This window comes from Mobula birostris, chromosome 21, assembly GCF_030028105.1.
Source record: "Mobula birostris isolate sMobBir1 chromosome 21, sMobBir1.hap1, whole genome shotgun sequence".
Lineage (NCBI taxonomy): Eukaryota > Metazoa > Chordata > Chondrichthyes > Myliobatiformes > Myliobatidae > Mobula > Mobula birostris.
The window spans coordinates 60,887,568-60,910,734 of record NC_092390.1 but is presented as its reverse complement, the minus strand read 5'-3'; the positions used below and the strand labels follow the sequence as shown (position 1 = coordinate 60,910,734).

Here is a 23,167-nt window from a genome sequence, read left to right as displayed (position 1 = left end):
AATCAGGAACGAAATAGAAGAAGTAGGAAATAAAATTACGATTGTCAATAAGATCCCCAATTAGACACAAATAATATGAACTCCTTCTCTATCTCTGCCCTGGTGACCAAGCCAGATGTAACAACATAACCATTATACATTATAATTTCTTAAACATAAAATAGACCCATGAAATACAGCAATTTTCACATACATGTGACGGTTTGTTTAATTATTACCTGGCAAAGCTCGACATTCGTGGTTCTGCTGATCCCACTGACAATTCAGCTTTGACGAGCAGGTCTTGCAGTTTGTGAATTTGCTACAAACATGTTCAGTTCGTACACGACATTTGGTATAGCTTGTCACAGACTAAGGGAAGAAATATTTAGTGTAATCATTGGAAACCTTTATACTTTTTAAAAATATCCACATGAAATCCTAAATACAATACATATAATATCAATAACTTAATAACCGAAATCACAGCTTACTAATATATATTTAATACTATTCACTATATTGTATAGCTTGTGTTCAGCAGCTCCAAACATCAAAGGGTAAAGAAAAAAATCATTAGGAATGTGCTTAGTTTAAGTACAATAATTAGAATGCAACAAAAAGACATCAAAAATTATTGATGAAAAGATGCAAGCATTGCAATACAAACACATGTTGATTTCAAGTTTAATAGATGTAAGAGAAAGACTCAATTGATGAAGGCAGAAGGAAAAGAATGCTGAGTAAGTGTTTGAATCTGCCATGACAAAGTGATATAACACTGGCATAAACTCACAATTTTCAAATCACTTGCTATTTTTCAATAAGCTTTCCCTGTTAGAGACTAATACCTGATGGGAAACTGGGGAAGTGGCTGTATGCAGCACAAAAGAGAAATGAAGCAATTCCATTATAAGAGCAAGAAAGATCAGTCAACGTATTTTCAGTATAATTTAACCTGGATCCAATTAATCTCAGCTAGCATTGTTAGTACATAACTGCAATGAAATTGCTAAAAGATTTTTTTGAGTTCATTTGCTGGGCACTATCAAGACCAAAATTTATTGGCCATCACTATTACCCTTGAGTGATAGTGATCTTCCTTTCAAATCGCAGAAATTGTTCCAGTAAAGGTATGAACCAGAATCAGGTTTAATATTACAGGTTTCCCCCGCCATCCGAAGGTAGAGCGTTCCTATAAAACGGTTCGTAAGCCAAAATGTCGTAAAGCGAAGAAGCAATTACTATTTAATTATATGGGAAAATTTTGTGAGCGTTCGCAGACCTAAAAATAACCTACCAAATCATGTCAAATAACACATAAAACCTAAAATAACAGTAACATATAGCAAAAGCAGGGATGATATGATAAATACACAGCCTATATAAAGTAGAAATATTTTTCCACAATCACTGTTCTCCATTGCGAAAATCTCACGCAAGTGCCATCGGCAGAAAATCTCACACAAGCTCTGTTGGCAAAAACACGGTGCAAGCGTCTCCAGCAATTTTTAAGCTACGATGCTGCCAAATCATACCAAATAACACGTAAAAATACACAGCCTATATAAAGTAAAAATAATGTATGTACAGTGTAGTATCACTTACCGGAATTAGTTCAGCGCCGAGCACACTGATGATGGTGTGTTAGACTGAGTTGTCGCAGGTTGGATGGTGCAGTGGCCCCCACCCTTCAGGCTGCCGACCAATACTGAACCGCAAAGCATGCAGGGGTGCAGCGGTAGCCGGGAGGCACACAGCACATCTTTAAGAAAAAAGCCGAAATAAACATGCTAGTTAATTAGGTGCCACCCGGCACGTAATTGTCGGCCCAGATCAGTGCCGATTTCTGATTGCGTCGTCTCTGATCTGGGCCGACAATTAAGTGTCGGGCGGCACCTAATTAATTAGCACGTTTATTTCGGCTTTTTTCTTAAAGATGTGCTGTGTGCCTCCCGGCTACTGCTGCATTCTCCGCGAATCGGTACAGTATCTGTCCGCGGCCTGGGTATTGGGGTGGTGGGACACTGGGGTGTCATCTCGTCTTCTGTTTCCATTAGAGCAGGCAGCTCATCTTCTCCTATGACTGCTTGCCTCGATGTCGAAGGTCGAGGTTCATCGTCTGCTGTGGCTGATGTGGAAGGCTTGCTTGACTGCTGAGCCTCGCACATTTTTCTATCATACAGTTCTTTGTAAGGACTCAAACCATCTTGCAAATATCCCCTAAACCTACGTACCCTTGCAAAATTAAAGTTGTACTTTATCATTGCAGTGAAAGTCTCACGCAGTTGCTTCACGTTCAGTTCGCTACTGCATTCGGTTTCGGTTGTTATCCTTTCTTCTTCCAATTTCATCAGCTCTTAATCTATCAGTCCTTGGTCATGGGATGCCAAAACCTCTTCAACATCATCTTCGTCAGCTTCCACAAGCTAAACTCACTCTTAGTCCTTACTTCGTTCACCACGATCAAAACGCTTAATTATGTCTAGTTTTATGCTAAGTGTAACACGCTTATGAGCTCTTTCAGGCTCTTCCGATACCTTAGAATTCATCTTGCAAACGGCTGCTCACAGGCATGTGTTAAAGCAATGCTGGTGAGATTACTGTTCCGAATACGGGGGAGAGGGGCTGCTCGGGGTGCGTGCTGCCTTTTATCGCGCGCTGATTTTTTTTCGCGCGCTGCCTTTCTTCGTAACAGTGAAAACACCTTCTGAAAGCGAAAAGAGGGAACTAATGTAGGTCTATCATAACAGTGAGGTTTCGTAAAGCGAACGTTCGAAAAGCAGGGGACACCTGTACTGACATATGTCACGAAACTTGTTTTATGTCAGCAGAACATTGCAAGACATAATTTTTAAAAAGCTATAAATTACAGTAACTATAAATAACAATAAGTATATACTAAAAAATTAAGTAGTGCAAAAAGAGAGGGAAAAATAGTCAGGAAGTGTCATAGATTCATTGTCCATTCAGAAATCTGATGGTAGAGGGTAGGAAGCTGTTTCTGAAATGTTGAGTGTGTGTTTTCAGGCTCCTGTACCACCTCCTTGATGGTAGCAATCAAAAGAGGGCATGTCCTGGTTGATGGAGCCCTTATAGCTTGTTTTTGTTATTATAACCTGCATTGTATTGCAGCCGCAAAAAAAAAAATTCCTTGACATATGCCACTGATACTAAACATGATTCTGATTCTGAACCTGGTCTCATAGCTTTACTCCTCTACACTTGGACAGATGAGTGCAAGTGTGCAACTCAGTGTGCTACCAAGTGCAACTCTGAACTGCTTTGTAATGGCTTCTGAAGTCCTTTTTCACCATCCTTGCCTGATTCACGATTTCCAAATGCTGATCAATATGAGTAAACAACTGAGAATGAAACTGACGTTCTCCAATACTGCATGCCAGCAGCTTTTGGGTGGTTCACCATTGTACTCATCTTCTTTCATGTAACAGTTTGATACTACCAAGCAGTTTACCAGGCAGCAAAATCAGAGCACAGATAGAGGCCCTTTGGCCCACTAAGTCTATGCCAGCTACCAATTATCCATTCACAATAATCCTACAGTAATTCCTTTCTCCACACATTCTCATCAACTACCCCCCAATTCTTGCACTCACATACACAAAGGGGATAATTTACAGTGCCTGATTAACCTACTAACACAATCTTTGAGTTGTGGGAAGAAACCAGATACCTGGAGGCAAAGACTCCTTAGGAGAATTTCAGAACTTATTACCTTGCCATCTGAAGGAATTGCCACAATGATGGACTGATAAAATTAAGGAATGTGCATTTAGAGTGCAATTATGTCAGAGATTATAGAAATTGATAAATTTAAGGAGATTACAGGGATAGTGAAGGCAACACCAAGGAGGAATCTGAAAACAAGGATGAGAATTTCAAACTCGAGGTGCTTAAATCTGAATCAGCAAGCAGGTGGGTGATGAAAATCACTGATGTAGGTGCAGAACAGTTGCAGCAAGATGAGTGCTGGCCAAATCGAGGTGGCTGGGCCTGGGCCTGAGCCTGAGAGAGAGGACAAGCCAATATTTGACCGATTAAGCGCCATGCTAGATTGGAAAATCGGATATGTCCTGAATTGAGGTGGTGAGACCCAGGCGCGAGGGCATACCAAAGCAGCAGGACCTAGGTCAGAGGGTGAGGAACGACTCACTGTTTGGCCGATTTCAGCACTGGGCCAGATTGAAAAGGTCAGAGTCAGATCAGAATCAGAAACAGGTTTATGATCACCGGCCTGTGATGTGAAATTTGTTAACTTAACAGCAGCAGTTCAATGCAATGCATAATATAGAAAAAATAAAATAATAATAATAAATAAATCTTATTCAGTGTACTTTATACAGTATGTGTATATTGAATAGATTAAAAATCGTGAAAAAAACAGAAATACTGTATATTTTAAAAAAGTGAGGTAGTGTCCAAGGGTTCATTGTCCATTTAGGAATTGGATGGCAGAGGGGAAGAAGCTGTTCCTGAATCACTGAGTGTGTGCCTTCAGGCTTCTGTACCTCCTACCTGATGGGAACAGTGGGCAAAGGGCATGCCCTGGGTGCTGCAGATCCTTTATAATGGACGCTGCCTTTCTGAGATGAGCTGGGTACTTTGTAGGCTAAGTACCCAAGATGGAGCAGACTAAATTTACAACTCTCTGCAGCTTCTTTCAGTCCCATGAAGTAGCCTCCCCCATACCAGACAGTGATGCAGCCTGTCAGAATGCTCTCCACAGCACATCTATATAAGTTTTTGAGTGTATTTGTTGACATACCAAACCTCTTCAAACTCCTAATAAAGTATAACCGCTGTCTTGCCTACTTTATAACTGCATCGATATGTTGGGACCAGGTTAGTGTCGGGACCAGAGGCAAGGGACAGGCTGGTGTTCAGGTCGCTACTCAACTCTGTGTTGACCTGAGTTTGTGGTCTGCAACTAATGGGCTCCTAGGTTGGCTGCAGTGAAGTCTGGCTTTGCGGCTGTTGACTCACTTTCATTAACTTCAGTTTTTTTTGTAATTTATTTTTTACTGAAGTTCATCATCAAACAAACATTTCCATAAGATGTCTGGTGGTTTGACAGTCTTCTTCTTTGGGTGCTATTGGGTTTCTTTGTTTGGAGGCTGCCTGTACGGAGATGAATCTCAAGGTTGTACATGGTTTACATACTTTGATAATAATGAAGCCTGGTAGCTACAAAGCCATGATTTATGGGTTTTGCAAGGAGATGATCTCAGCGAGAGTCAGAGACGGGCAACATTCTGGCAGTGGAAATATTCAAGACTTAGTGATGGCATGGATGGCAGATCTTACCTAAATTGAACGTTGAACATGAGAAAGCTGTGATAAATCTTGTGCAATTTTTAACAGCACCAACTTGGGAATATTTAACTGGGATACAAACTACCCAATTAACAATCATTAATTTCAAATAAATATTGATTCTTAATGTATTTAATAAAATACGATTATCTTAGAAGTGTACAGCACAGGAAGCCACTCTTCAAAGCATCTGACATGATCCATTGCTTTGTTAAATTAACAACAAACTAATACCAACCTCCACATCAATTTATATTTACTTTTGAATATAATTGAGTATTTATTTAATTCATCTTTGAAAACTGCAATTCCTGCCTAAGGAAGGACCTCTACCCATTGTATTTGCCTACAGGTCTACAGCGGATGCAATCTCACTAGCTCATTATTCACCCTTCGATCACCTGGACAATTGTAATAGCTATGTCAGGCTGCTGTTTATTGATTACACCTCAGCATTCAACACAATTATAGCCTCAGTTCTAATCGACAAGCTCCAAAACCTGGGCCTCCCTCTGCAAATGGAGCCTCAACTTCCTCATCAGGAGAGCACAGTCACTGCGGATCAGAAATAACATCTCCTCCTCACTGACAATCTCAACACTTGCACTCCTCACAGATGTGTGCTTAGCCCACTGCTCTTCTCTCTCTACACCCATAACCATGTGGCTAAGCACAGTTCAAATGCCATCTATAATTTATCAATGACACAACTATTGTTGGCAGAATTTCAGATGATGATGAGAAAGCATACAGGTGGTGAGATAGGTCAGCTGGTTGAGCGGTCTTGCAACAACAATCTTGTACGCAATGTCACTAAGACCAAGGAATTGATTGTGGATTTCAGGAACGGGAAGCAGCAGGAATACAAGAGCCCTCACTGTCCCAGACTGGTTTTATTCACCTCTCTCCCGACTCAAATTCAAGTTCAATTATCATTCACCCACACATGAATATAGCCAAATAAAAAAGGCGTTCTTCTGGGGCCAAGGTACAAAATACATTACCAACAGCACACAACACACTACACCTAGCACATAAACAGCATATAAGCTACAATTTCAGAAAAAAACATGCACTCACAAAAAAGAAAAAAGAAAAGAAACCTCAACCTTCACTGGTATACTGATTGTTATTAACAAAGCAACATTGCTACTTCCCATAACTTTCATGCATGCTAAACATATCAATAAGGTGACACATTGTAAGTTTTAAGAAACTTCCTCTTTTAAACTAATAACACGGATGTAGGGGAACTTTTTATTGTAACGATAAATTAAAAAGCGAAGCGTCAGAATGAAAACACTGATTACCATTCTTCCCAACTGCTGTGTTCCCAGTATTCTCCGTTCAAGCAATGGGAAAATAACTACATTTTGAAATAAAGTATTATAAACTTCGACAAGCTCTGTTGATTAAAAAAATTAACCTGTAAATATCCACTGACTATAGAATATTATACTGTTAACGCACATAAAGTTGAAATTGTTTCAAACATAGACTTAACTCATTCATCAGCGTGGAAGAAACTCAAGCATATTTAGTCAAAGTTCCAAGAAACAATCACAAATAAATCTTAAGATTGTTTAAAGTTCACAAGAAACAAAGATTCTGAATCATATACAGTATTCAACCGAGAATTCAACTGGATTTTAAGCAGCACTCCTAACACACACTGTGCTGTAGGACAAAGACCTGATAACATTCTAGCAAGTTTACACTACCTGTCAAAGGTCATGTCACACATTTTACCCAAGAATACCCAAGCTGTACAAGAGAATTTGTAAGCTTGTAAGGTTATCAATACTTTGTATTCACTCGAATACGTGTAAATTAGTTAACGTGCTAAGCAATCCTTAGAAGTTATTTTAAAAAATCAATAGCGCCAGTTGAAAATTCATCATGCAGGCAATATTTACAGATAGGTGATACAGCTTATACTTTAACCCACCATAGTGCAATTGCTGCCAGCAGAAATGCACTTCTTGTCCTCACACCACTGACACCCATTTGTATTTGCCGTGCAGCTGGCACAATCTGTATATTTGAAACATCCTTCATCCGAAGCCACTGCAATAAAAATTGAAAAATTAACAACGTTAAAGGGTTACCATACAAAAAGACATTTATCCAGATATCCAAGTTACTTTGGAAATTGAATACTCAAAGCTATATGGCAATTTTAGACAAAGTCCAGATCATTAACATACAGTAGACATTTGGAGTCACAAATATCATCACAATGATCATAACAATATTTTCAATAACTTGATCAAGTATCATTTCTACTTTTTAATGAAATTCCTGTTTTAAAAAGGCACCAACTGTAAACCAGGAAATTATAGACCTGTGAATCTGACATCAGTTGTGGGAAAGTTATTAGAAGGTATTCTAAGGGACCGGATATATAAGTATTAGGATAGACATGGACTGATCAAGGATAGTTAGCATGGCTTCGTGCGTGGTAGGTCATGCCTAACCAATCTTATAGAGATTTTTTGAGGAAGTTACCAGGAAAATTGATGAAGGCAAGGCAATGGATATTGTCTACATGAACTTTGGTAAGGCATTTTACAAAGTCCTGCATGGGAGGCTGGTCAAGAAGGTGCAGTCACTCGGGTAGTAAATTAGATTACACATTGGCTTTGTGGGAGAAGCCAGAGACTGGTAGTAGAGGGGTGTCACTCTGAGTAGAGGCTTGTAACTAATGGTGTGCCGCAGGAATCAATGTTGGGTCCATTGGGAACAGCTTCTTTCCAGCAGTGATAAGACTTCTGAATGGACCCTGACCTGGATCTGAGTCGTACCCTCCAAATATCCAGACCTGCCTCTCAGTTTTTTTGCACTACCTTACTTTCCATTTTTCTATTTTCTATTTATGATTTATAATTTAAATTTTTAATATTTACTAATTTTTACTATTTTTAATATTTAATATTTGTAATCCAGGGAGCTGGAAGCGCAGAATCAAATATCGCTGTGATGATTGTACGTTCTAGTATCAATTGTTCGGCGACAATAAAGTATAAAGTATTGTTGTTTGTCATCTATATCAACGATCTGGATGATAACATGGTTAACTGGATCAGCAAATTTGTGGGTGACACCAAAATTGGAGGTGTAGTGGACAGCTAGGAAGGTAATCATGGCTTGCAGATGGGGCTGGATCAGCTGAAAAAAGGTACTGGAAATTGGCAGATGGAATTTAATGCAGATATGTACAAGGTGTTGCACTTCAGTAGAACCAACCAGGGTACACAGTGAATGGTATGGCATTGAGGAAGTGGTAAAACAAAGGGATCTTGGAATACAGATCCATAATTTGTTGTAAGTGCCATCACAGGCAGATAGGGCCATGAAGAAAGCTTTTGGCAAATTGGCCTTCATAAATCAATGCACTGAGTACAGGAGAAAGGATGCTAATGTGAAGTTGTATAAGATGTTGATGAGGTGTAATTTGGAGTATTGTCTGCAGTTTTGGTCAGCAACCTAAAGGGAAGATGTAAACAAGTTTGAAAGAGTACAAAGAAAATTTACAAGGATGTTGCCAGGTCTGGAGGGCCAGAGTTATAAGGAAAGATTGAATAAGTTACCACTATATTCTTCAGATTGATAGGAGAATTGATAGCAGTATACAAAATTATGAGGGGTTCAGAGACAGTAAATGTAAGTCGGCTTTTTCCGCTGAGAATGGGTGGGACTATAACCAAAGGTCATGGGTTAAGGATGAAAGTTGAGAACCTTAAGGGGAACATGAGGAAAAACTTCTTCACTCAGAGGGTCATGAGAGTGTAGAATGAGCTGCTAGCACAAGTGGTGCATGCCAGCTCGATTTCAATGTTTAAGAGAAGTTGGACAGGTACATGGATGGTAGAGGTATGGAGTGCTATGGTCCCGGTGCGATTTGAAGGGAGTAGGCAATTTAAATGGTTTCCATACAGACTGGATAGGCTGAAGGGCCTGTTTCTGTGCTGTACTTCTCTATGACCCTATGCCTCAGTATTTGAGATCCTGATCCCTGTAAAGAGGAATCATTAGTATTTCGAGCAGTTTTCATGTGAAGGAAATTAGAATAGAAAATAAAAGACTAGCACCTCACTTAGTGCTCAGAATGCACTCCCAACGATGAGATCACTAATATGATCACTGCTAAAATGGGCTATTATTGCATTAAATTTTGAGATCAGTCACTGACAGTACTGTTATGTCAGGAAGCTGATTATCGGCAACCTGGCAAAAATCCTGTGATGAATTGTCCCATGAGCAAAAAAAAATCTATTGAGAGAACTAAGCAGGTCAAGCATCATCTATGGAGGTGAAGGGGTGGCCATGTTTCAGATTGAGACTTTGTATCAGTACTGAAGGGGGCAGATTATCAGAATGAGGGACGACATAGGGGCTGTTAAGTGATAGGTCAAATCAGATGAAGAGGCTATGATGGGCAGACGAAGGGGAAAGTTGCAACAACTTCCTCGATGGTAAGGTGTGGGGAGGATTCCTGTTGACACTGATGTGAGGTGGGCAGGGGTGAGTTGCTCAGATGTGGAGCTCAGAGCTGGACCCTGGCCTCAGGTTATTGGCATCTCCTCCATTTGTTGACAGACTTCCCAGATCCACAAATTTGGACATGATAGAAGTTGTTGTTAACACCCTCCGTAACTGCACTTTGACGATTGATTCAAGTGTTTCATCATGTGGAGCTGGTACTGCTCGCCCTGTTTACCATCAATGCTCATGTGCGGCTTCTCCGCACCGAGCTATGGGCCATTTCATTACAGAGGCAAGACCAGCAGACAGCAGGACTTGCACCAGATTCCCAATAGAGCAGCAGGTAGCCCAAGTCAGCGCCTTTGTGTTGTAATGTACAGGTGGATGGGGGAGGGGGGGGAGGGCAACTATGGATCTATTAGAACGTTTAGACTTTCAGACAAGATTGCTGCTATGAATTGGCACTCCATGACGTAATGTTAAACAAAGCACCAACATAGAAAACAAGTTAATATACATGCTCTGGCATTGGAGGGGGTCCAGAGGAGGTTCACAAGAATGATTGAGAATGAAATGTTTAATGTATGAGGAGCCTTTGATAGCTCTGCCCCTGTACTTGCTGGAGTTTAGTAGGGGGATCTCACTGAAACCTAACAATATTGAAAGGCCTAAGTAGAGTGGATGTGGAGAGGATGTTTCCTACAGTGGGTGAACCTAGAACCAAAGGGTACAGGCTCATAATAGGGGGTCAAGCCTTTAGAACAGATGAGGAGAAATGTCTTTTGCCAGAGGATGGTGAATCTGTGAAATTCATTGTGTACATTTAAAATGGAGGTTGACAGGTTCTTGATCAGTCAAGGCATCAAAGATTACTGGGAGAAGGCAGGAGGGTGGCATTAAGAAGGATAATAAAGCAGCCTTGATGGAATGGTGGAGCAGACTCAATGGGCTGAAATGCATTATTCTGCTCCTATGTCTTATGGTCTTATATATTTGCACGTGCACACTTATTCTAATATTGCTAAATGACAATTATTTAAAGATCTGCATATTGTTTCTATGTACTGGAAAATACAGTGTTCTGTTAATGTTAACTGTAGATTAAGTAGTAATCAGGTCTCTAAACGATCCCAATCCATTCTTTATTACTGTATCTACAATTTTAACTAATGAATCATTTCTCTCTATTCACACTTATCCCTTCTCTTACAGTGCTCAAATGGCAATGGAAATGAAACTGTTCCTTCCATTGTGCTTTTTCTGCTCTCAAGCCAGGGCAAAAGGTACATAACAGTCCTAGAACTTCTTCCGAAGAAGCTGAATGTCAAGTTCAGAAATAAGCTTCCCCATCACCAAAAAGAAAATAAAATACTTGGAATGTTTTTTTTTCATTGTGGCTATTGTTGTAACATATAAAACAGAGCAATCAAATTCCAAACCTTAACATCCCATGAGTTTAGAAAAATAGTGGGCAATGGGTAACCCTAGGTAATTTCTAAAGTAAGTGCATGTTCAGCACAACATTGTGGGCTGAAGGGCCTGTATTGTGCTGCAGGTTTTCTATGTTTCTGTGAGTTTGAGCATTATAATGATATTAGATTAGATTAAACATTATTGTCATTGTGCTGAATACAGATACAAAGTCGATGAAATGCAATTAGCATCTGACCAGAAGTGCAAAAGAATAGTATTATTTACAAAATAACTGCATATAAAAAGTGCTACAGCATACAAATATAAAACTACTGAGACAGTTCAATATGGATACAATACTGCTTAGCGCTGTGATGTGAGGTTCAGCAGGGTGACAGCCTCAGGGAAGAAGCTCTTCCTCAATCTGCTGCTGCAGGAGCAGAGGTTCCTGTAGTGCCTACCGGATGGGAGGAGAGTAAAAAGTCTATGGTTAGGGTGAGATGCATCCTTGATAATGCTTTTCGCCCTGCCCAGACAGCGATGAATGTTGGCTAGAACACAAAGTGAACTCCCATATTCTTTGCCAAGTTGATGGCATGGGACCTTTTATAGGCAACAGAAAACATTGGTAAGACTCATCTTAATAACTACCTGGTGTGGACACGTGGACAAGTGGTTAAGACATTCGACTAGCGATCTGAAGGTTGTGAGTTCGAGCCCCAGCCGAGGCAGCGTGTTGTGTCTTTGAGCAAGGCACTTAATCACACAGTGCTCTACGATGACACTGGTGCCAAGCTATATGGGTCCTACTGCCCTTTTCTTGGATAACATCAGTGTCATGGAGAGGAGAGACTTGCAGATTGGGCAACTGCTGGTCTTCCATACAACTTTGCCCAGGCCTGCGCCCTGGAGAGTGAAGGCTTTCCAGGCGCAAATCCATGATCTCGCAAGGCTAATGGATGCCTTTATATATAATAACTACCTGGAAGAGGCTATTTTGCTATGATTTTAATACTTTTAGTGAATTATATCAGTTGATGTTTTCTTGGGCGCAAGTCCCCTACATTTGAGTAAGATCACCCCTCATTCATCTGAACTCCAAAGAATACATACACAAGCTCCCTAGTCTCTCTTGATAGGACAACCTTCTCATTCCAGGAATTATCCTGATGAATTCCCTTTGGGATACTTCCATTGCTCCGTCATTAATGAAACTCACCATCTAGGATATACCTTCTTCTCACTATTATGATCAAGGTGAAGGTACAGAAGCCTGAAAACACTCATTCAATGTTTTAGGAACTGTATGTTCCCCTCAGCCATCAGATTACTAAACAGTCCCTGGAACCATGGACACTACTTCACTATTCCTCTTTCACACAACTTAATTCATTACTTATTGTAACTTAATAGTTATGTTTTATGATTTGCACTATACTGCTGCTACAGAACAAATTCCACAATGTACATCAGGGACAGTAAAACATCCTGATTCCTTGCTTTAATAAGTGCACAATATTCAATTTTATGTAAAACATTCTTATAGTTAGAAAGATTCAAGTTTGTGATTGGATGTATCCAAGAGACTGGCTCAGCATTTACCAGCATAAATTGATACCACATTAATCCTCTGGAGTATTAAGACAGAATGAGAAAAGGACATTCAAAAGAGCAAAAGTCAAAAAAAAACATAAAATCTTCCCAAATTAGTTATATAAAAACCTATTAAGATATCTAGGCTTCCAAAATTATTTAAGAGCGTTTCAACACCACTTAACCTACAAACTAAAACTGCATTGGTATAGATTTCACTTCAATACAAAGAAGTAGACATTCAATTCAAAACAGTTTCAGAATTTTAAAAGCTTTCAGAGTTGATACTACTGTGAAGTCTTTCTTTTCCACAAATTCCCACCCTTTGCAGCTCATTTTGCTTTCCTTTTGATTAATCCATTACCAAATTCTGAAAAGAACAAAAAATTCAGCAGCAAACTTTCTAGAAATTTAAATAAAATATTGTAAGCATTAATTAATGAGCAAATGAATTAACATTTAGAAATATTAGGACTATAACTGGTTCTCTGGTGCTTGGGCTCCAGAAAGAAGCAGATTTTAATTTTAATGTCTCTGTGCAATATTGTGTCAAATATCACAGACAAAAATTAAAACAGAACACAAGACATTATTCTGTTACAATTATTGTGGTTTTTGTTACACATTTTTGAGTCAGAGAATTGAAAACCGCTCAAAAACATAAAATTGGGGCTGATTAAATGTAACCACAAGGTTAATTCTAAAATTAATAGTAATTCAAAGTACATGATCAACCAATCACCTTTTCAAGTTACCCACAGTTTATATATAGTGTTCACTGTTGTTTCAAGCATTTAGGCTTAGAGATGCCAGAAATGGCCAGTAAGAAAATTGGATCGATTTCACTACTTCAAGGAAGTTAAGAACTACGAAGAATTTGAAGGTATCAACTATCATCTTGAATGTTGTAATGAAAATGAAGATTTGGAGGATGCAATCATCGAAAGCATTGTATGAAGACAGTATTATCCACACCAAGTGTCTGCACCAATTTTATTCATTTGTAGTCAATCAAAAGAATATCACTGAGTGTTGGTTGTCCATTGTATCCAACAATGACAGTGAAGCCCTATGCAGAAGTTTTTAAAGTGGAAAAGCCATTGCAGTGAAACAGTTCCAATCTCTTGAACTCCAAGTCCCCAGGTCCAGTGGTACAAGTAGTCATCACAAACTGAGGTGCTCCTTGGTTGCAGTCGATAACCATGACTTCTGTGCCTTATCAAGCCTTTCGCTCTCTACCCAAGCTGGCACAGCTGACTTCACAGTTATGTGCCTAATTCACCGGGGTATGAGGTCTGCCAGCTACTCTCACTTGGTGTACCGGGATATGGCCTCTGTCACATACAGATAGCTACTTGGAGCCTCAGGTGAGAACTGAATATCCAGTTGGGACCAAAGGTAAATGAGCTATCCCAAATTGGACAAAGCCCCCTTGACAGAGGTGCTACCCCTCCCTGGACACCCCATATATGTCAGCATACCTTCATTGATAACTATGAGGAATGTAGGAACAAATATACAGTTTAATAGTATTGTAGTAGCATTACAAGTGTTATAACTGTTATATCATATATCGACTGTTATATCAACTTCTCTAACTTCCGCGAATACCCCACCTCCCCCTTGTACCCCATCCATTATTTATTTTTATACACACATTCTTTCTCTCACTCTCCTTTTTCTCCCTCTGACTATACCCCTTGCCCATCCTCTGGGTTTCCCCCCTCCACTGACTTTCTCCCCGGACCTCCTGTCCCATGATCCTCTCATATCCCCTTTGCCAATCACCTGTTCAGCTCTTGGCTCCATTCCTCCCCCTCCTGTCTTCTCCTATCATTTTGGATCTCCCCTCCCCCTCCCACTTTCAAATCTCTTACTAACTCTTCCTTCAGTTAGTCCTGACGAAGGGTCTCGGCCTGAAACGTCGACTGTACCTCTTCCTAGAGATGCTGCCTGGCCTGCTGCGTTCACCAGCAACTTTGATGTGTGTTGCTTGAATTTCCAGCATCTGCAGAATTCCTGTCGTAAGTGTTATAACTGTTATTTATACTCTTTCCTAGCATGTCGCACCAGTCAGCCATTCTTGTCTGGCGCGTGGTGTCAGGACTGGTCTCCTTTCGGATTAACCGGGTCACGATATTAACGTTCCTGACTCGACCCTTGTTTTTTACGAGACTGAGTGGCTAGTTTGACGCTCAATCCGGCACGGATGGAAAGCGTGCTCGGGGGGTGGCCCGACTTGGATTCGGACTTGGGAGTCTTCGCTCCAAAGTCCAGCACTGTTACTCAGTTAAATGGAAGTTGGTCTTTATACTTCTTTAACTATTTCCGTTTCTTTTAAATTTTGGCTAATTGGGGGAGCCACGTAATTGGACCAAAATGTACAGGTCCCCGTGTGTCCCAATTAACTATATTTAGTAATTCGTGGAAAGTAATCCCACTGATGACAAAAGAAATCCAAATTATTCATCCTGTTTTCCATTGCAACTTTTGTCCACTCTTCATTTATTCATTTAAAAATGTGGATGTCACAATACCTCTTTTCTGAACTCCATACTCTTCATACATCAATGGTTTCATCCTAAATATCAACTCTGTGAACCTACTTTGGGAGTATCTGATTTTATGAATATAATAATACCATCATCCAGAATTGTTTGAAGTTGAATGACCTTGCCTGGTGTCTCAGAGATGGGTGTGCCTGCACCTGCATCTGCATCATCCACCACACCTGACACTCCTCTGCCACCCCTCTTGCAGCATTCCACCCTCACTATTCCCGACATCCTTCACTCCTACCAGATTTACAAACTCTCTCTCCCTCCTAGTTGACAAATACAGTACTGTGCAAAAGTCTTTGGCACCCTGGCTATATACATGTGCCTCTGACTTTTACACAATACAGTGAATATATATTAAAAAAATAAATAAGTAGTACAAAAAGAAAGGAAAAAACAGCAATAAGGTAAAATTCATGGATTCACAGAAATCTGATGGGGAAAGAGAAGAAGCTGTTCCTGAAATGTTGAGTGCATGTCTTCAAGCTCTTGTATCTCCTCCTTTACAGTGTCAATGAGAAGAGGGCATGACCTGGGTGATGGAGGTCCTTAATGATGGATGCCGCCTCTTTCAGGTAACATCTTTTGAAAGTGTCCTGGATGCTGGGGAGGCTAGTGCCCATGATGGAGCTGGCTAAGTTAACAAATATCTCAGCTTGTTCTGATCCTTTGCAAGGGCCCCTCCATACCAGATGGTGAAGCAACCAGTTGGATTGCTCTCCACCGTACATCTGTAGAAATTTGCAGGAGTCTTTGGTGGCATATCAAATCTCCTCAAAATCCTAATGAAATATAGCCACTGTCATGCCTTTTTTGTATTGCATCGATATGTTGGGCCCAGGATAGATTGTCAGAGATGCTGACATCCAGGAGCTTGAAATTGCTCACCCTTTCCACCACTTCTGATCTCTTGACGAGGACTGATGAGTGCTCCCCCGACTTCCCTTCCCAAAAGTCCATAACCAGTGGTGTTACTGATGTACCAACAATAGTTTTGTCATCAGCAAATTTATAGATGGCATTTGAACTGTGCCTAGCCACATATGCATGGATGCAGAGAGAGTAGAGCAGTGGGCTAAGCACACGTCCCTGAGATGCACTATTCATGATTGCCATCGAGGAGGAGATGTTATTTCCGATCTGCACAGCCTGTGGTCTCCCAGTGAGAAATTCAAGTATCCAGTTGCAGAAGGAGATACAGAAGACCAGGTTTTGGAGCTTGTTGCTTGTTGATTAGAACTGACATTGGTCCATAAGTTAAAACTTAAGTACTTTTTAGGATGAGTCAAATAATTTGTGAAACTTATATTTCCTGACACATTTAGAAACAACATGAACAAAAAAAATATAGGTATGTTATGGAAGAGCATCACTAGTACAGTGAATCTATCTACATCTTGATTTCAACTTGTGTGCCCAATTTGCTTCCTTGAGTGCTGATGGAAATGGCAAACAGCAATATTTGGATGCTATAAAATAAATTAAGAACTCTGGCTCTAATTTTCTACAAAACAATCATTGCATTGGAATGATTTGATACATCTACCTACCCTTTGTTCCATGTAGAAATAGCGAATCTAATTTAAAACATTCAGACAGCTTTCCTATAACCAATAGCCTGCTTTCCTGTTTCCTGTAGGATCTAATGTACATGTTGTGATGGTCACTAATTAAACCCTAAGGCTTAGATCTGTCTAAGACCACAAGATATACAAAACAGCCCTCATAAAATGTGTCCATCTGTTTGTCAACATCCAGATATGTTTTAAGGAAATGACAATCAGTTTTTCCTGAGATAATGGAATTCTTGAATTTCTGTCTCTGTTGAGGAATTATTTTTGTTAGATTTCTGCAATATAGAATATATGACACATAATGAATCAAAATCATGCCATGTTCTCTTGCAGTGAAAGCAGACCTCCAACGTGATTTATGTCACTGGTTCAAAGCAATGATTTTCAGATTGCAGCTATTTATAAACTTAATTTGAGAATTACAATCCTACAGTATGGAAACCGGCCCTTAAACCCAACATATCCAAGTTGACTGTGTTGCTCAGCAAACTAGTCCCATCTGTCCATGTTCGGCCCATAGCCCTCTAAAACTCTCCTATCCATGTACTTATATGACTGTGTATACATGTTGCTATGTGCCTCTATTTCCAGCAGCGCATCACACATAAGTACCACCCTTTGTAAGAAAAAGGTACCCCTGCTTTCCTTTCAAATCTCATGCTTCTGATTTCTAAACCTATGCTCTCTTGTTCCTGTAAAAAAAACCCTTTGAATAAAAACATGATTTCATTCTAAGAAAATACAAAGCAAGTCTCAAAATGGTTGGTTCTCCAGAGTAAAGAAAACAATTCTAACCCACAATGGCTGCAGGCTAATTAGCCTCACACTGGACCAGTTACCTTTCCCAAAGGCAAATCATGCAACTGCAACATACAAATCACACATAACAAGACTGGTCTGTTTCTTTAAGGCCATATTTCTCCTAATGATGAACTCTGGAAAGAGAGTCAAATGAAACATAGCAAATAAGAAGCAACTTGTCATCAGTCCACTCGAATATCACACAAAGATCTAGCAGCATTTGCAAAAGGAAATGGCCAACGCTTCAGGATGACATCCTTAAAGTCAACTGTCCATTTCCCTCCATTGATGTTCCTGACTTGCTGAGTTCCTCCAGCAGTTTGATTTTGCCCCCAGTTCTAGCATCTATACTCACTTGTCTCTCACAGGTAGCCAAATAGCCAATTATAAACCATGCAGATTTGCAAATTGTTAAGAACTTCAGTTTTTGCAAACTAGATTTCCCTAAATTCCACTGCATAAATGCATCACTTGGCCATAGAAAGAAAAAAATAAATTAGATGCCCAACCTGTACTAAGGCAGTTGCATTATTAACATTTGAACAGTTGTGACACTTTGACAGTTGGCAACAGCACTGTTAAATTAGAAATACAATGAGAAAACTAAAATAGAACATGGGGGAAAGAGAGAATGAAGAATAGTTTTATCACTCAGATCAATAATCAGCTTTCAGAAGAAAGTTTTGTTCTTTGAATAAAAATTGCTATTGTTTTAATGCAAAGATTAATGACAATTGGGCATGACAATTAAAGGCTTCAGACTACTTTGTTCAAGGCTTAGAAAACATTGGTACGATTTATTCCTGAGATATTCATCCTCTTCACCACTTGGAGCTGTGCTACTGCCAACGATCACAACATACGAAATCTTCACTTAATCTTCACTGCCTCCTTATGCTAACATGTTCTTTAGCAGAAGCACTTGACAGAAAATTGCTAGAACTTAGTGCTAGAAAATAAAACCCAAAAATATAACCATATACAAACAGTCCTCAGTAACACAGAGATTCCATTACTGAGAACTATCCATAACCTGATTTCTCCATAATTCAGAAAAGTCTCTTTTCTATGGCAACTATAAGTCCTACAGGGTCTAGTGAAACAATATGGGTTAGAATCACTCTACATACACTTGCTGCAATTGTTTCATTTCACAGAATAATCACCTTAACACTATCTATTATTAATATCTAGGCAAGGATTAACATGGTCACATTTCCAAATGTCAAGCCATTTGTTACTCTGGGAAGCTTTATATTCACTGCCAATAGATGTTCCTCCAATTTCATTGGCATAAATATTTGAATATTTGTATAATTGGCATAAATATTGGTAAAAAGGTTCAAGGAATAATTTAGTTTCAGCTATTACTATGTTTTATCAGTACTTACAGGCTTTGAAGGAGCATTTTACTTCCTGGAAACTACCATTGCTCTGTCCATGTTCCCATGGAGTACAGTGATGTTTCTGCCACAAACATCTGATGCCCGGGCCAGCAGTTATGCACAGCTCTTCGCTGAAAGCCTCACAGTTTGGAGGCTTGTATACAAGAACATCATTCAAAAGCATACTGGAGAAGCCACCAAACACGTACATTGACCTAGAAGAAAAGAAGTATTAGCTTCTTTTACTTTGGTGACACACTTTAGTGATTTTATCCAATGTAGACAAAGCTATGAAACAAGATGGCAATTTCAATCAGTAATCTGATTGTAAGTATATCCATATTTCTTCTACTCCACCAGTTATACTTTGAATCAGAGAGGAAAAAAAAATCAACATCCAACAACAAATAAGGAATTATTTTAAAATCAAGTGTTTCAATACTGATTGAATGTTCTAAAGGTTTGAAGTGGATACTTCCATAGCGTTTCAACTGGAGATCAAATACAATAATCACATGGGAGTGGAAAACAGGATTAACCCTAATGAATGGGTCCCACTGAAGGGTCTCGGACCGAAATGTCAACTGTACTTTTTTCCATATATGCTGCCTGGCCTGCTGAGTTCCTCCAGCATTTTGTGTGTGTTGCTTGGATTTCCAGCACCTGCAGATTTTCTTGTCTATACAAAAATTGACTTTTTTTTAAACGGAGGTCCCTCTTTGCAAATTAATGGTCTGTTAATGGTTCCTTCACATTTCACTTTTACTAACAATTTAAACAGGGTTTTAAAAAAATCATTAATGACTGCCTGGGGAAAAAGAGATAAGCAGAGACAGTGATAGACTTACCCATTGCTGACGACTGCTGAATGCCCAAACCTATTGAGATCACGATGCAAGTTGGGCTTTGGAAGAACACTCCATTCATCGCAAGCTAGATAAACAGAGTAACAATTATACTGGTAGCTACTGTAATGCTTAAAAGGTGAATAGCAAATTAATTTGCAATTAGCAAAATACTTGTCAAATCATTACTTGCTTGCAATTTAAAATAGAAAGAAATAGACTGATTAAAATGTTAACAAGGTGAAAGAGCAGATGGAACAAAAGATACAGTCATTTGTTAAAACGCAAAGTACCCTTGCAGTGCAATGCAACCTGAAGCAGAGTGGCGTCAGAGGTGAAGATTATATATACCATACAACACACACAAAATGCTAGAGGAACTCAACAGGACCTGCCAAAGGGTATCAGCCCGAAACGTTGACTGTACTTTTTCCATGGATACTGCCTGACCTGCTGAGTTCCTCCAGCATTTTGTGTTTGTAGCTTGGATTTCCAGCATCGGCAGATTTTCTCGTTTGCTATCTATACAATATCCTCTTTTGCTCTTTTACCTAATAAAGTGGCCACTGAGTGTATTTCTGCATGTCCGTGGTCCTCCGCAGCTGCAGCGTATCCACTTCAAAGTTCAACATGTTGTTTGTTCAGAGATGCTCTTCTGCACACCACTACTGTAACACGCGGTTATTTGAGTTACTGTAGTGTTCCTATCAGTTTGAACTAGTCTGGCCATTCTCCTCTGATCTTTCACTTTAACAAGGTATTTTCGCCCACAAAACTGCCACCCACTGGATTTATTTTTTGTTTTTCTATAAACTCTAGTGACTGATTTGTGTGAAAATACCAGATGCACAAAATCACTTAGATTACATTACTTCCCCATTCTAATGTTTGGTCTGAACAACAAATTAACCTTGTCTGTATACTCTTATGCACTGAGTTGCTGCCACATGATAGGCTGATTAGGTATTTGTACTAACAAGCAAGTGTACCGGTGTATCTAAGGAAGAGGCCTGTGAGTGTATATCATACAGCTTGTTATAATCTCAACATCACTGAGAATGTAACAGAACAAAGATGGGCATGCCTTAAGTTGATAATGAAGACAGTATATGTTTATGGAAGACTCTCACCAATTTCAACTGTAGGTTTTATATAATATAATTTTGCTTCAAAACATATTAACTTCTAATATATTTGGCATAAGACATCTCTATCTTATGTGCCCGTTGTCTCAGAGACCTATCTCAGAACATCTTTCAAGAAAGTGAACCCCGGCAAGGCCCCAAAGATGTACCAGGTGGTTACAGAAAATGCATGTTGACCAACTCTTTGGAGTTTTCAAGGGCATCTTCAACCTCTGAATGCTGCAACCTCCTGCTTCAAAAAGGCATCAGTGCCCAAGAACAACAGGGTGAGTTGCTTCAACGATGATTGCAACCTCCTGCTTCAAAAAGGCATCAGTGCCCAAGAACAACAGGGTGAGTTGCTTCAACGATGATTGCCTAGTAGCACTCACATCTACTGCAATGAAGTGCTTTGACAGGTTGCTCATAACTAGAATTAACTCCAGCCTGAGGAAGGACCAGGACCCTCTGCAGTTTTCTGACTGCTACAACAGATCTATGACAGACACAATCTCACTAACTCTCCACTTAGCTATGAAGCATCTTGACAACAGTGATACATACATCAGGCTACTACTTATTGATTACAATTCAGCGTCCAACACCATCATCTCCTCACTACATCAACAATCTTCACACTGGGCCTCTGCATCTCCCTCTATGGCTGGGTTCTTAACTTCCTCCTTGGGAGACTACTGTCAGTGTAAAACCATAATAACATCTCCTCTTCACTGACAATCAACACTTGTGCACCTCAAGGATGCATAATTATCCAACTGCTCTCCTCTTTCTACAATCATGCCTATGTAGCTAGCTACAGTTCGATGAATTCATTGTTGGCAATTCTTTTAATCTTAAAATAAATTATGGGAGAGAAGTTTTCCAAAGATATCCAGATTTTAGTTAACATTTATTCTTTTCATATGGCATAACCTTCATTTCAAGTTCAAATCCCAGTTTAATTGTCACTCAACCATCCATGAACACAGCAATGTAAAACAGCGTTACTCCAGGGCCAAGGTGCAAAACAGTCATACATAGCACGTGGCACATACAGCACTTGTAAGGTAGTAATCATCTTCAAGATAACAAGCATACATGAGATTGCAGTAAAATACAGCCACACAAAAAATATAACCCAAGTCCCTGAGTCCATGAATGTTGCAGCAGTCTGCAGTTGAACACAATACAGATTGTCTTCTGCCAAGCAAATACTGGGGGACAGCACCACCTCGAACATGGTTACCGCGCCACACCGCCTTGGCAGTTCCGTAGAGCTCCCAACTCCAAAGCCTCCCTTGGTGCGGCTGGAAACGAGCAATGACATGGCCTGATGCATAGTCCTTGCTACGACCGAGACCACGCCGCTTCCCCGCCATAGTCAATAAACCGATGAACTGGACTTGCAGCATTCCACAGCACCAATCTTGCGGTCACAAGAAAAGTGACTAAGACAATCACTCACGATTAGACTGCATACCGATGCTTCTGTCACAGGCAGCGTCACAGGCAGCATCACAGTCAGCACCAAGTCCAGCCTTTCCAGTTTCTCCCCCAATGAGCAATTCACTGAGGGAGTAAACCTTCATTACTTAATATCCAGCAGCTTCTTGCGATCGCAAAAAATACATTTTAAAAAAGAAAACAATATTGTTGGATGACCCCTTAGAAACCACTGCTTCCGAGCGTGCTGCCACCTTACGGGAAGTAAGATTTTCCACCTTTAAGGCGGACATTAAAAACTTATTTCCACAGACCACTGAGGTCCACACAGAGTACAAGTAATCAACTTGCTGTGCAAGAATTAGTTCAAAAAGCAGCTATATGCACTATGCAGTAACTCTCTAGGATCAGCACCAACTTGCACCAAATGGATCAGAGCTTTGAAAGAACAGCATCTTCCCCTTCATTCTAAATGGTTCATAAACCCATAAAGAATACTGCATTTTTTGTGCTATTTAGTTTTGCCATTTAAGACTCCTTACACAGACATCCCACCCTGCAAAAACTCATTTCAGGGAGGTAACGCCATCAATTTGCAGGAGACTTCCGGGAGAGGTGGGATGTCTGCAATAG

At 39.9% G+C, this 23,167-nt stretch overlaps 1 protein-coding gene across 11 annotated transcripts in view; it reads right to left on the bottom strand.

Annotated features, from left to right (window-relative positions):
- The window catches only part of atrnl1b (attractin-like 1b), a 1,064,590-nt gene that overhangs the window by 822,125 nt on the left and 219,298 nt on the right, over nucleotides 1–23,167 (bottom strand). For all 11 annotated transcript variants that reach the window (XM_072239605.1, XM_072239604.1, XM_072239606.1 and 8 more), the window contains exons 11-14: nucleotides 19,971–20,055; nucleotides 19,129–19,337; nucleotides 7,262–7,380; nucleotides 219–351 (exon numbers count right to left, since the gene is read on the bottom strand). In XM_072239605.1, coding sequence (XP_072095706.1) covers nucleotides 219–351; nucleotides 7,262–7,380; nucleotides 19,129–19,337; nucleotides 19,971–20,055 — 546 coding nt within the window. The remainder of the gene's footprint in view (nucleotides 1–218; nucleotides 352–7,261; nucleotides 7,381–19,128; nucleotides 19,338–19,970; nucleotides 20,056–23,167) is intronic.